The sequence below is a fragment of the Callithrix jacchus genome, chromosome 4 (assembly GCF_049354715.1).
Source record: "Callithrix jacchus isolate 240 chromosome 4, calJac240_pri, whole genome shotgun sequence".
Taxonomy (NCBI): Eukaryota; Metazoa; Chordata; class Mammalia; order Primates; family Cebidae; genus Callithrix; species Callithrix jacchus.
The window spans coordinates 156,171,577-156,184,202 of record NC_133505.1 but is presented as its reverse complement, the minus strand read 5'-3'; the positions used below and the strand labels follow the sequence as shown (position 1 = coordinate 156,184,202).

At 34.6% G+C, this 12,626-nt stretch overlaps 1 protein-coding gene across 9 annotated transcripts in view; it reads right to left on the bottom strand.

The window, feature by feature from the left end:
* Window positions 1-1,455: 1,455 nt before the first annotated feature.
* The window catches only part of TAB2 (TGF-beta activated kinase 1 (MAP3K7) binding protein 2), a 96,759-nt gene continuing 85,588 nt past the window's right edge, over window positions 1,456-12,626 (bottom strand). For all 9 annotated transcript variants that reach the window (XM_035296931.3, XM_035296933.3, XM_078370281.1 and 6 more), the window contains one exon: window positions 1,456-3,486. In XM_035296931.3, the coding sequence (XP_035152822.1) occupies window positions 3,344-3,486 (143 nt within the window). In that variant the 3' untranslated portion in view covers window positions 1,456-3,343. The remainder of the gene's footprint in view (window positions 3,487-12,626) is intronic.

Sequence of the window (12,626 nt, the reverse complement as noted above, 5' to 3'; positions counted from 1 at the left end):
ACAGTTGAACATATAATAGAAATATAAACATACCTGATCTTCAGGTCAGCCTTTGAAAGTTTTATAATCTTTGCAAAGCTACCAACCTTTGACATTAAGAGGGAAAAATTCAATCTCAGTGATTGACACATCAAATTCTGATCCATTGAGATATCCCTAGACCAATTCAGATAAATAGCAGACTCATCTGTTAATACTGTTGAGAGAAAAATACAAAGCCCATTCCTGTAAAAACATGACCCACTTTTAGGAAAATGCAGTTCCCAGTGACAGAGAAGGGGCTGGCTCAGATGAGTTTCACATTAATCCTGGCAACGCCTCTGTGAGGTGGGTTTAGCATTAATTACCTTCATTCAACAAGGAGAGGCAAAAAAAAGCAAGGAACTGTCCCAGGATTACAGAATAAATCTATAGACATCTAAAATCACAGCATTTTGGGAGGCTGAAGTGGGCATATCACTTGAGGTCACGAGTTGGAGGCCAGCCTGGCCAATATGGTGAAACCCTGTCTCTACTAAAAATACAAAAAAATTTAGCCAGGCATGGTGGCACGCACCTGTAATCCCAGCTACTGAAGAGGCTAAGGCAGGAGAATCACTTGAATCTGGGAGGTGGAGGTTGCAGTGAGCCGAGATTGTGCCACTGCACTCCAGCCTGGAGACAGAGCAAGACTGTCTTTTTAAAAAAAAAAAAAAAAAAAAAAAAAAAAAGATACTGGCTGATATTTTGTTAATATAAAAATTTTCTTGAGAAATCTAGTTTACATGAACTGCCAATTCCTCCACCCCTGACCTGAACCCCTTTAAACATACAAAGGATAATGTGTGTCAAAATAGTACTTTAAAGTCCATCTTTCCATTGGAGGTTCTTAAACCCGTAATTCTTAAAGTTCCCAAAGGTGGTCTCCAGATGACCAACATGTCCAGTCCTCATATTCACTGGCAAAGAGTATTTCCTTCCTACTAGGTTTAAAGGACCACTATAGGCAGACCTTTCTACAATTGCATCATGGGGAGATCAGCAAATGCTACTTTGTTCTTTTCAAGCTCAGAAAAACACCTGAGTTTTCATATTTTTTTAAAAACTGTAAATATAAAAGTTTTTTCAAGACAAGCACCACCATCCTCAGTACCTTCATTACATATCAAGGGATAGAGCAAATATTAATTAAATGTCTACTTCAGGTTAAATGGCCCAGTAACTCATATTTGTCTTTAACAATGGGGAAAATTCTGAAAAATCCAAAGGAAATAAAAGGGAAAGCTATCATAACCTATGAAAAAGAAGTCTAGGGAAATGGATAAAAATAGTCTAAGAAATGCAGCTGGATGTCATAATGTCACAAGGAGACTCTAGAGAATAAGTTTTCTCTGATTTCCATTAATGCTTAAATGATCCGCTGATGTATAAATTATCTCCTGTCCCACAAACTGAAAACAAGTCACAAAATCCACATTAGAATATAAGTTTTTTAATTTTTATAAATAACTTATCTGTTACAAAGAGTTTACCCAGCTAAATCACAAAACCATCAACTCAAGATATCCAAATTACGTTTTATTAATAAAACAAGTAAAAACTGATTTATCAATCTTCACATAGAACTGCAGATGAAGCTGAAAAACAAGGCCTATTTTTAAAACAAAATGCATCAAACATAAGGGCTTTGGGTCTATGGTTTAATTATCTAGGATTGTCATATTTCTTCCCATATACAAAATGCAAAGCCTGAAAGTTAAGGCTCTGACATTCATAGAGATCAACTGTAATAATCCTGTTTAAAACACAGCCACTGGCAAACATTTACAGTGGGTGATAGTCTATATTATCTTCCATCTTTTGCTCTATATCAGCACTTCTCTTAGCCCCATTCTAAGCACTCATATAATTTCTTAATTCTGTCTTTTTAAATGCATACTGTTATTTCTTTTTCTTGATTTATATACATTCCTGATCATCTGAATATTTATTTTCTTTACAAAAATATATCATCAAAATAAAGAGATGCTTGAGGTTGCTTCAGTGTTCAAGTTTGCTTTTCTTTTTTTCCAGCTTTTCTTCAGTTGTCCTACATATGACTAGCCTTGTTTTATAAATACACATGATACTGTCACCAAGTCAGGCTTAGAAATGGACTGCGCAACAGTAAAGCATTTAAAATTCTCTCAAAAAAAAAAGGGCTGTAGGTACTGCTGCAGTTGCTGGTTTTGAAACTGTACTTTCCCAATAACAATCACTTGTGAAAGTTCTGTGGGACACCAGGCAGATGAAGCAAGCTTAACTTTGTTGTTCTGTCAGTGGGTTAAAAATATCTTTTGTTTTAAGCTTCCCTGTGGAAGAAAAAACACTCTTGTGTCACTCGCTGCTCAAGTCAGTATTTACTGTGCCCTACAGACATCACTTCTGCAGTATCATCTGCAATTCACTGTGCAGCATCTGTCTTCACACAACATTGGAACTCATGAGGGCAAAGTACAGAAAAAGTAGAGGAAAGTCATTCTGTGCATAGTTTCATCTCATTAATGCTTTTTTATTTTAAGGCATTGTTCCTCTCAGGTAAGGCTTAAAAAGGGACATGATCGTGCTTAATTACTAAAAGGAAAAAAGAAAATTAGTTAACAAAAGGCTATTACACTATACATATAGAAATATAAGAAAATAATCAAGAAGAAAAGAAATCACTTAAAGCAGACTCGAGAGATCTGTACAGTAGGAAAAGCTTTGGGGTATTTCACTGCACATTTGTACAGACAATGCATGCTGCTTTCCTTTGCATCTTTAGCCCCTAGATGCTGGCTTCACAGAGTGGAGACATGTTTAGGGAAGACAAAGACAAGGCCAAGAGTACCACAGATTTCTGAAGTTCTTCCCCTATCCAATGGCACTATGTGGCAGCAAACAGTTTTTAAATAGTTAAACCTTGTTCCTTTTCTTCATGTATGTAGTGTTTCACTGAAAGCTTTACAAATAAAAGAAGCTATCATTCTATTCCTTCCTCCTGTCAAAATTCAGTAGTGACATGAGGGGAAAAAGGTATTGGGAACACCTAGGCATTAACATATGAGAATTATCCATAATGGGATACTGGTAACACTGTACACAGTTAGGCAGTGGGCAACCAAGTCTTTCAGCAGATTACTTTTCATGTGATGAATTTCAACTGCTCATGACATTATACTGAGGTATTATTAGCTCTGTAGGCTGACATTTAACATTAGCACAACACATCTTGTCACACCTTCAATTTGACAAAATCTTATGTAGCAGTGAAACTTTTTCCCGATGGCAGACTAGTTTCTGGAACTTTAGATGTGGTTTTAGAGAAGACACAGGGCCATTTGGCTCAGAAATGCCTTGGCATCTCACACTGTTCACAGCGAATTAAGGCTGGATGGTTCAAAAAAGTACAGGCAGTACAATTCCACTGAGCTCCCTCATCATCTTCTGTGTCTTGAGTCTTTGGTGTTTTGATGATGGACCTTTGATCTGTAAGAAAGAAAAAAAATTATTTTTTAAGTAAAAAAAAATCACAAAGTCTAAAAAATTACAGGCAACTTTAAACACCATTTGTACTGCACAGCCTGAAACAGTTTGCTCCCCAAATGAAGCATCTAGTGGGAACTGACACACATGCTTGATCACTACCAACCTCTATCTAGTTGGCACTTCTCCCTCTGGGAAATACAACATGAATATGATGTAATCACCTCTGTACCTCCTTAAAGGAGAAAACAGCATCATTTTCTCCAATTTACAGTAGAATAAATGGAATCTAATAGCAAAGATTCCCATAATAGCACTCAAGATTGTAAAAAGGTGTCCTACTGCAAAACAGTACTGTCAGTGCATGTAAGTCTCATTGAAGTTAGAGTTTCATTTCCCACTGGAGTAGAGTATTATTTGTTCTACCGGAAAGGGAAGTTTTTCTGTTAGTTCATGTTCTCTACCTCCCAAAAATGGAAGCCTTGGATGACACAAATAAAATATAAACTAATTTCTAACATCTTACCAACAGACTCTGGAAAAGTAAATCTGTACAAATTTTACCATATTATATTTAAAAATCACATTTAGTATGGTAGGGTAGAAAGAACATTAGAATTCAGAGTTGTGAGAATGAAGTTTTGTTTCAGGCTCTGCTACTAATTCCTGATTACTCTGCTCTGTAATCTCAGATAAATAATATACATTCTAGGTCTCATGCTTCTTACTTATAACATAAAGGTCACTGTAACTCTAAAAGACCAATGTTCTAAAATGTTTAAATGAATAGTGGTATCTTAAATACAGAGAATAATTATATTCCTCAAAGGTTATCTCTATTAAACAATTACACTTATGAAACTACTTTTAAAAATATGGGTCCCATAATGAAATTAGAACAGCATTCCTAAAAATTAATTTTGGGAGGTTTAAAGTAAAAGGTGCTTGCATGGCTGAATTTTTCCAGTGAAGGTTATTAACTTGAAGAATCAAAGCTATGTTAAAACAGTGTATATTAATATGCAAATTCTACCTACCCTACTAATACCTTTTCTGCTCTTTTAAAAGACAGACTATTATAACAAGTAGATGAAAATACAGTAGTCAAATTTTATGACAAATTTTAAATAATTAAGTGGTATCTGGTACTCTGTTCCCTTTTAGCAGTACCTTACTTATTCATCATATACAAATGTTCTTACTAAGTCCTCAACTTTAGGTGTTGGCTTTCCATTGTCATAATTTTTGCCACATGCATAACTTGAATAGTATTTATATAGTATTTCCCCCAAATTAAATAATTTTAAAACAAACACACTGAATAAGTCTTATCCCAAGTAAAAATATCTAAAAAAAATCAAGGATCTGACAGTACTAGTTACTATGCTCTGAGACACATGAAAAGAAATACAGTTAGAAAAAGTTTGACCTTTTATCATGTAAAATCATTTCACATTCCCTATCTGGGAAATACTTTATAGAATAATTGTTTTAATCTGGGGATCCATCCTACTTACTAGAATTTTGGTGTTAGGCATTAGAAAACATTTTCACCTGGAGCGTTTAGTAACACTTTGTTGACTATTTCTGCTTAACTGCAAAGGTTAAACTTTTAGGGAGAGTGACCATAAGGAAGTATCTTTTTACACTTCAACATATTATTAAATGTCAGCATATTTTTCATTATTTAAGTAAGGCAATCAATAAGGGATCTATAAATATTTTTAAATGAAAAATCTCCAGTGGTTTTCTTATAATCTCACTTGGTATTTAGAATTAGGAATTTTTTTCTTATTAGAGATATTTGTAACTAAACCAAAATTAGAAAAAAAAAGAAATCAGATCATAAAGAATTATCCAAATATATTTAACTTTAGCCATTAGAAAACTCTCTATATTGTGAAGCAGAATTGATTTCAAGGACTAAATACACTTCTATTCATGAAGTTAATGTGTATTTTAGCCTTACTGCAAAAGATTATTGATTCCTTATTTCTCCTAAAACAGCCAGCATACAAACTTCTATCTTTGATGTAAAAACTTTTAAGTAAAGGATTTTTTTCTTGGACCTTTCTTATTTTTTTATTATGGAAAATTTCAAACATATATAAAAGGAGAGAGGATAGCAAAACGAACCTTCAGGTACTCATCCTGCTACAACAACTGTCAAGACCAATTTAATCTCACTTACACAAAATAACAGGTTATTATTAATCTGAAGTAAAGGATTACGTTGAAGCAAAACAGAAATCTATTCATAAGAAAAAAGTCTTATTTTTCAAAAAGAGTAGGAAGATTATTTTAAGGAAACTCTTTCAGTGTCTGAAATACTCATCTTGCATATTTTAAAGAGTTGGTGCTTATACTGCTGTCATCTCTATTCCTTTATTCAATTACCATCCAAATAGCATCTAGTCTCTGAACACTTGCTTATTGGGCCAAATGCCTCAATCTCACTATGATCCTCTGTAATAACTGTTCATTGTATTCCAACTATGTTTAAAAATATTTAAATGAAATATGAGGACAGAGCGACACCTAATTATATATAAAAATGAAGGAGCAAAGAGAACACAATACTAAATGAGAATGTGAAAATTCTTGTAATCAACTGAAGAACCAGTAATATACTAGTTTCTTTCTTATTCTCATTTTTTTTTCAATAAAACTTTATTGACAAAAACAGATGGAAGGCTGAATTTGGCCCATGGGTCGCTGTTTGCCAGCTGCTAGTCTAAAACCCAATCTAACATGGTATTCCTACCAGTACGTAAGCATATGAAAAACTGCCTGATTCATAAAATGTTTTAATTTTTTCTTAACCTCTCTTTTTCCTCCCCTGTGTTAGGCACTGAATTTCTCAATAATAGTAACCATACATTTTTTTAGGGTGTCCTCAGCTTCACAGGAAGAACGTACGTTTTCCTACCCACAATTCGTACTTTCATATTTCTAAAAACCTTAATGTTTCTTATGAAGGAAGAAGTAACACAAATAATTTTTATCTCTGAAGACATTTGAAAATACAAACATGTGGAACAAATTTTAAGTTTTGAGCATTTGTTGCAGCACAACTGTGAGGAAGATATAACCCCAGGAGTGCTGACCTGATTCACCACGTGTGTTGACTTAATCAGAATCTGTATGAATGAAAACTGTTATTCTGCTGTCTTTGTTTTGTTCCCCCCATAACTTTATTGATATATAGTTGACAGATAAAATTGGAAGCTGTACAACTTGATGATTTATGTATACACTGTGAAATACTTATTACAATCAAGTTAATTAACATATTCAGCACCTCCTATAGCTTATCTTCCCCCCACCCCACTGTGGTGAGAACACTTAAGATCTCCTTTAGCAAATTTCAGTTATATGATAAACTACTGTTAACTATAGTCACATTGTTGTACACTAGATCTCCACAGTTTATCTTATATAGCTGAAACTCTGTACCCCTTTGACCACAATCTTCCATACCCTCTTCTCCCAGAACCACTGTTCTACTCTCTGTTTCTATAAGTTTGACATTTTTGAATTCTACCTGTAGGTGAGATCACGTAGTGTTTGTCCTTCTTTGTCTGGCTTATGTCTTTTAGCATGACATCCTCCTGGTTTACTCTTGTTATTGCAATCGACAGGATTTCCTTCTTTCTTAAGGCTGAGTAATATTCCACTGGGTGGTATGTATGAGTATGTATGTATGTACCTCTCATGTTTTCATTATCCATATACAGACATTTAGGCTGTTTTCATATTTTGGCTATTGTGAATAATGCTGAAAGCAACATGAGTGTAGATTAACTTTTTGAGATACTTATTTCACATTTCTTTTGGGTATATGCTCAGAATTGGGATTGCTAGACCATAAAATTTTAAATTATTTGAACCTCTTTTCATAATAGCTGCACCAACCTACATTCCCATGAAAGTGTATAAGGATCCTCTTTTCTCTATGTCTTCAACAATGCTCGTAATCTTTCACCTTTCTCATAATAACCATTCTCATAGGTTTGTAAGGTGGGATCTCACTGGGTTTTAATTTGCATTTCCCTGATGATTAGTGAGGTTGAGCATCTTTCAACAAACCTGTTGGCTATCTGCAGACCTTCTTTTCGGAAATGCCTATTCAGGTCCTTTGCCCATTTTAAAATCTGGTTATTGGTTTCTATGATTATTGATTTGCATGAGTTCCTTATACTTTTTGAATATAAACCCTTTAGAGGTTACATAGTTTGTGAATATTTTCTCGCTTTCTGTAGGCTGCCTTTTCACTGCTGATTATTTCCTTTGCTGTGTAGATGCGTTTTAGTTTGATGTAATCTCACTTGCCTATTTTTGCTTTTGCTACCTGTGCTTTTGGTGTCATATCCAAAATATCAACGCCCAGACCAGGTCAAGAAGCTTTTTACCTATGTTTTCTTCTAGGAGTTTTATGGTTTCAGGTCTTATGCTTACATTTTTAATCCATTTCGAGTTTATTTTTGTACACAGTGTGAGGTAATGTTTCAATTTCATTCATCTGCATGTGGATATCTATTTACTGAAGAGACTATCCTTTTCCCATTGTGTGTTCTTGGCACCCTTGTCAAAGATAAGTTAATCATAGATGCATGGATTTATTTCTTGGCTCTCTATTCTGTTCCATTGGTTAATATGTCTGTTTTTATGTTGGCACCATACTGTTTTGATCACTATAACTTTCTAGTATTATGTCGATACCACACTGTTTTGATCACTGTAACTTTGGCACCCTTGTCAAAGATAAGTTGGCCATGTGTGCACGGATTTATTTCTCAGCTCTCTACTCTATTCCATTGGTTAATGTGTCTATTTTTACATCAGCACCACACTGTTCTAATCACTGTAACTGTAATATTTTAAAAAAATTAGGAAATGTAATGTCTCCAGCTCTGTTGTTCTTATTCAAGACTGCTTTGGCTATTCAGGGTCTTTTCTGGTTCCACATAATTTTAGGATTTTTTTTTCTGTTTCTGTAAAGAATGCCATTGGTATTTTGATAGAGATTACACTGAATATGTAGAGTACTCTGGGTAGTAAGGGTGTTTTAATAACATTAATTCTTCCAATCCATGAACATGGCCTGTGTTTCTATTTATCTATTCTTTAATTTCCTTCATCAATGTTTTATCATTTTCAGTTATTCCTAAGTATTCTTTCTCTTGCTATTGTGAATGAGATTGTTATCTTGATCTACTTTTTTGATAGTTGCTTGTGTGTAGAGATACAATGGACTTTTGTAAATTGTTTTTGTGTCTTGCAGTTTTGCTAAATTCATTTATTAGTTTTAACAGTTAATTTTGGTTGAGTCTTTAAGGGTTTTCAACATATATGATCATGTCACTTGCAAACAGAGATAATTTTACTCCCTCCTTTCTGATTGGGATACCTTTATTTTTCTTGTCTAATTGCTCTGGCTAGGTGACATAGTTCAGATGTTTGTCCTCTCCAAATTGCATATTGAAATGTAAATCCCTAATGTTAGACGTAGGATTTGGTGGGAGGTGTCTAGGTTGTGGGGGTGGATCCAGCACCCATGCTTTTGTAGAGTTTTCACAATAATGACTGAGAGACTGCTCTGAGTTCATGCAATATCTAGTTGTTTGAAAGGTGAGGCACCTCCCACCTTCTTGCTCACAATGTGATATGCCTCTGCTTGCTTGCTTCACCTTCTGCCATGAGTAAAAGTTCCCTGAAGCCTCTTCAGAAGCTGAGCAGATGTTGGTGCCATGTTTCCTGTACAATCTGCAGAACTGTGAGCCAATTAAACTTTTTTTCTTTATAAATTACCCAGCTTTGGGTATTCCTTTATAGCAACACAAAAATGGATACCACAATAGGACTTCTAGTACTGTGTTGAAATAAGTGCAAAAATGGCTCCCTTGCTTGTGCCAAATCTTAGAGAGAAAGCTTTCAGTTTTCTCCATTGATTACATTACCTATGGGGTTTTTATACATGGCTTTTATTGTGTTAAGTTCTTTCTATACATATTTTGTTCAGAGTTTTAATTAAAACTGAACTTTTTCAAATGCTTTTTATACATCTATTAAGATGACTACATGGTTATTCCTTTCATTTCACTTCAGTGTTTGCTGTATCACATTAATTGATTCGTGTATGTTGAACCATCCTTAAGTCCCAGGGATAAACTCCACTTAGTCATGGTGTATGGTCCTTTTAATGCACCGAGTTCGGTTTGCCAGTATTTTACTGAGGATTTTTTGCATCTATGTTCATCAGGAATATTGGCCTGTAGTTTTCTTTATTTGTAGTGTCTTTGTCTGGTACCCGGGTGAGGCTGGCCTCAATGAATTTGGAAGTGTTCCCTCTTCTAATTTTTGGAAGAGCTTAAGAAGGGTTGGTATTAATTCTTGATGGAAATGTTTGACAGAATTCATTCATGAAGCCATCTGGTTCTGGGCTTTTCTTTGTTGGGAGTTTTAAAAAAAATTTCTAAATCTATGCTGGCTATTTGTTGGGAGATTTTTGATTACTGATTCAATCCGCTTGTTTGTTATTGGCCTAGTCAGGCTTTCTAATTCTTCTTGATTCAGCTTTAACAGGTGGTATGTTTCTAGGAATTAATCAACTTTTTCTAGGTTATCTAGTCTGTTGGCATAAAACTGTTCCTAATATTCCCTTATGATCCTTTTATTTCTACGGCATCTGTTGTAATGTTTCCATTTTTAGTTCTGATTTTGTCTTCTCTCTTTTTCTCCCAATTTATCTAGCTAAGGGTTTGTCAATCTTGTTGATTTAAAAACCTTAGTTTTGCTTTTTTTGTGTGTTGTTTTTTAATTCTCTGATTTATTTTTGCTCTAATCCTTATTATTTCCTTCATTATGCCAACATCAGGCTTAGCTTGTTGTTCTTCTACTAGTTCCTTAAGGTGTAATTGTTTGAGATTGCTCTTCTTTTTTAATGTACCTTTCATTTATTTCATAAACTTATCTTTTAGTACTGCTTCAGCTGTGTTCCCATAGATTCTGGTATGCTGTGTTTTCATTTTTGTCTGAAGATACTGTTACTGTTAAGACTCCCTTTTGATTTCCTTCTTGACTCAGTGATCGTTCGAGAGTGTAAGTTTCCACAATTTTTCCAGTTTTCTTGCTGTTACTGATTTCTAGTTTCATTCCACTGTGGTTAGAAAAAATAGCTGGTATGATTTCTCATCTTCTTTAGTTTGTTTAGACTTGTTTTGTGAACAACATATGATTTATCCTACAGAATGTTCTGTGTGTGCCTGAGAAGAATGTATATTTTTTTGCTGTTGGCAGAAAGTTCTGTGTTTGCTATATCTGCTTGGTTTAACATTATGTTGAAATTGGCTGTTTCTTTACTGATTTTCTGTCTGGATATTCTATTGTAAGGGGGGTACTGAAGTCTCCCATTGCTGTTAATTTCTGTCTTCGGATCTGTCAATATTTGCTTTACATATTAATGTAGTCTGCTGTGGGCTGTGCATTTATAATTTTTATATTTTCCTGAGGAATTGATCCTTTTACCATTATATAATAATCTTCTTTGTCTCAACAGTTTTAGACTTAAAAATCTATTGTGTCTGATATAAATATAGCCACTTTTGATTTCTTTTAGCTACCATTTATATAAAATCTTTTTTTACCCCTTCACTTTCTATGTGTGTCTTTAAATATAAAATGAGTCTCTCGTAGATAGTATATTATTGGGTCCTATTTTTATTTCTTATTTCATTTTAAATCAGAAGTTTATTTAAACAAGAAGCTTGACTTGAAGGGAAAACTATATAGAATTCTTTCTTTTTTTAAAAGTAATTTATCCCTACTTAAAGACAGATTGCCCTACATGTGACAGCTAAGTATAAAAAAGTTATAAAATTTTCCTCGGTTTCACGATGATAATGAAAAACATTAAAATCCTCCAATTGAACAAGGTAAGAGAGAATTTTTTTTTTTGTTAATAGTGAGAGCAAAATAACTTACTGGAATATAAAGATAAGAGCTGAATGAGCATGCCACAAATAGAGAACGGGGGTATTTTCACAGACTCAGTATTTTTCCCCATCCTGTCTCTACTTGATATAAATCAAAACATACCATTGGCTGTTTAGTTTGAAGAAAAAAATCAATATGCTTATGCACATATACCAGTAACTTAATGTATAATAAAGGAATGTGGAAGGGGGAAATGAAAGAGTAAACTATACTGTAGTAGTCAGGATGTGGTGGAACCAAATTGCAGTTTTCTAACGGAGAAAGTAATAATCCTGGTCTTTAAAGCGGCATTCTGGAGTAAAGAAGGTTTCCTTTTCAGTAGACACTTCCTGTCTGCTGTTAAAACACATCAATTGTATCTTCATCTTCTATTGACTGGCTGCCCGTCAAATCAGAATCTGATCTGCCTCACTGACAATCCCTGTTGCTCACAATAGGCTTTCATTAGTTTACTAAGTGGGGTATGCCACTTAATCTTAAACTGCACCACAAGAATCATCCTGTTCCACCACCTTCAAATTAATATGATCTTGTTCTCAGTCTTGACTCCTTCCATGGGCTTTTCAACGGCCATGGCGAGCACCGGAATCTCCTCAGCTGCCACTTCACAAAAAAGGTGGCAGGTCCACACCTAACGAGCACACAAGTAGCAGCAGGAGGTGGCAGTGGTGGATGAGGGAGAGGGTGTGTACACATCATGTGCTCCCCGCCACCCACTGTGTGCATGAGCATGAGCCACTGGGGCCTCCCATTGGCTGCTGTCAGATCCCGTTTTTAAAATCCATGCATACAACTCCTTGTGAGTGGTGAGTTTAATCCATTTACAGTTAAGGTAATTACTGATAAGTGAGGACTTACAATTGCCAGTTTGTTGCTTCCTATTTGACAACTGTTTTGCTCCTATTATCTTCGTTTGTTATTTGATTTTTAATCATGATCACTTCGATATTTGGTTATACTTTTCTAAGTTGATAACAACTTAACTTCAGTTGCATACAAAAATACTACCATATCTTTACAACCTCCACCTTTCCACACTTTTGGGTTCTTGCAGTTTGCTTCTTTTAATATTATGTATGCATTAATAAATTTTTACCTTTTAACCTTCTTATTAGAGTTGAAAGTAAATTATATACCACAATTAGTGT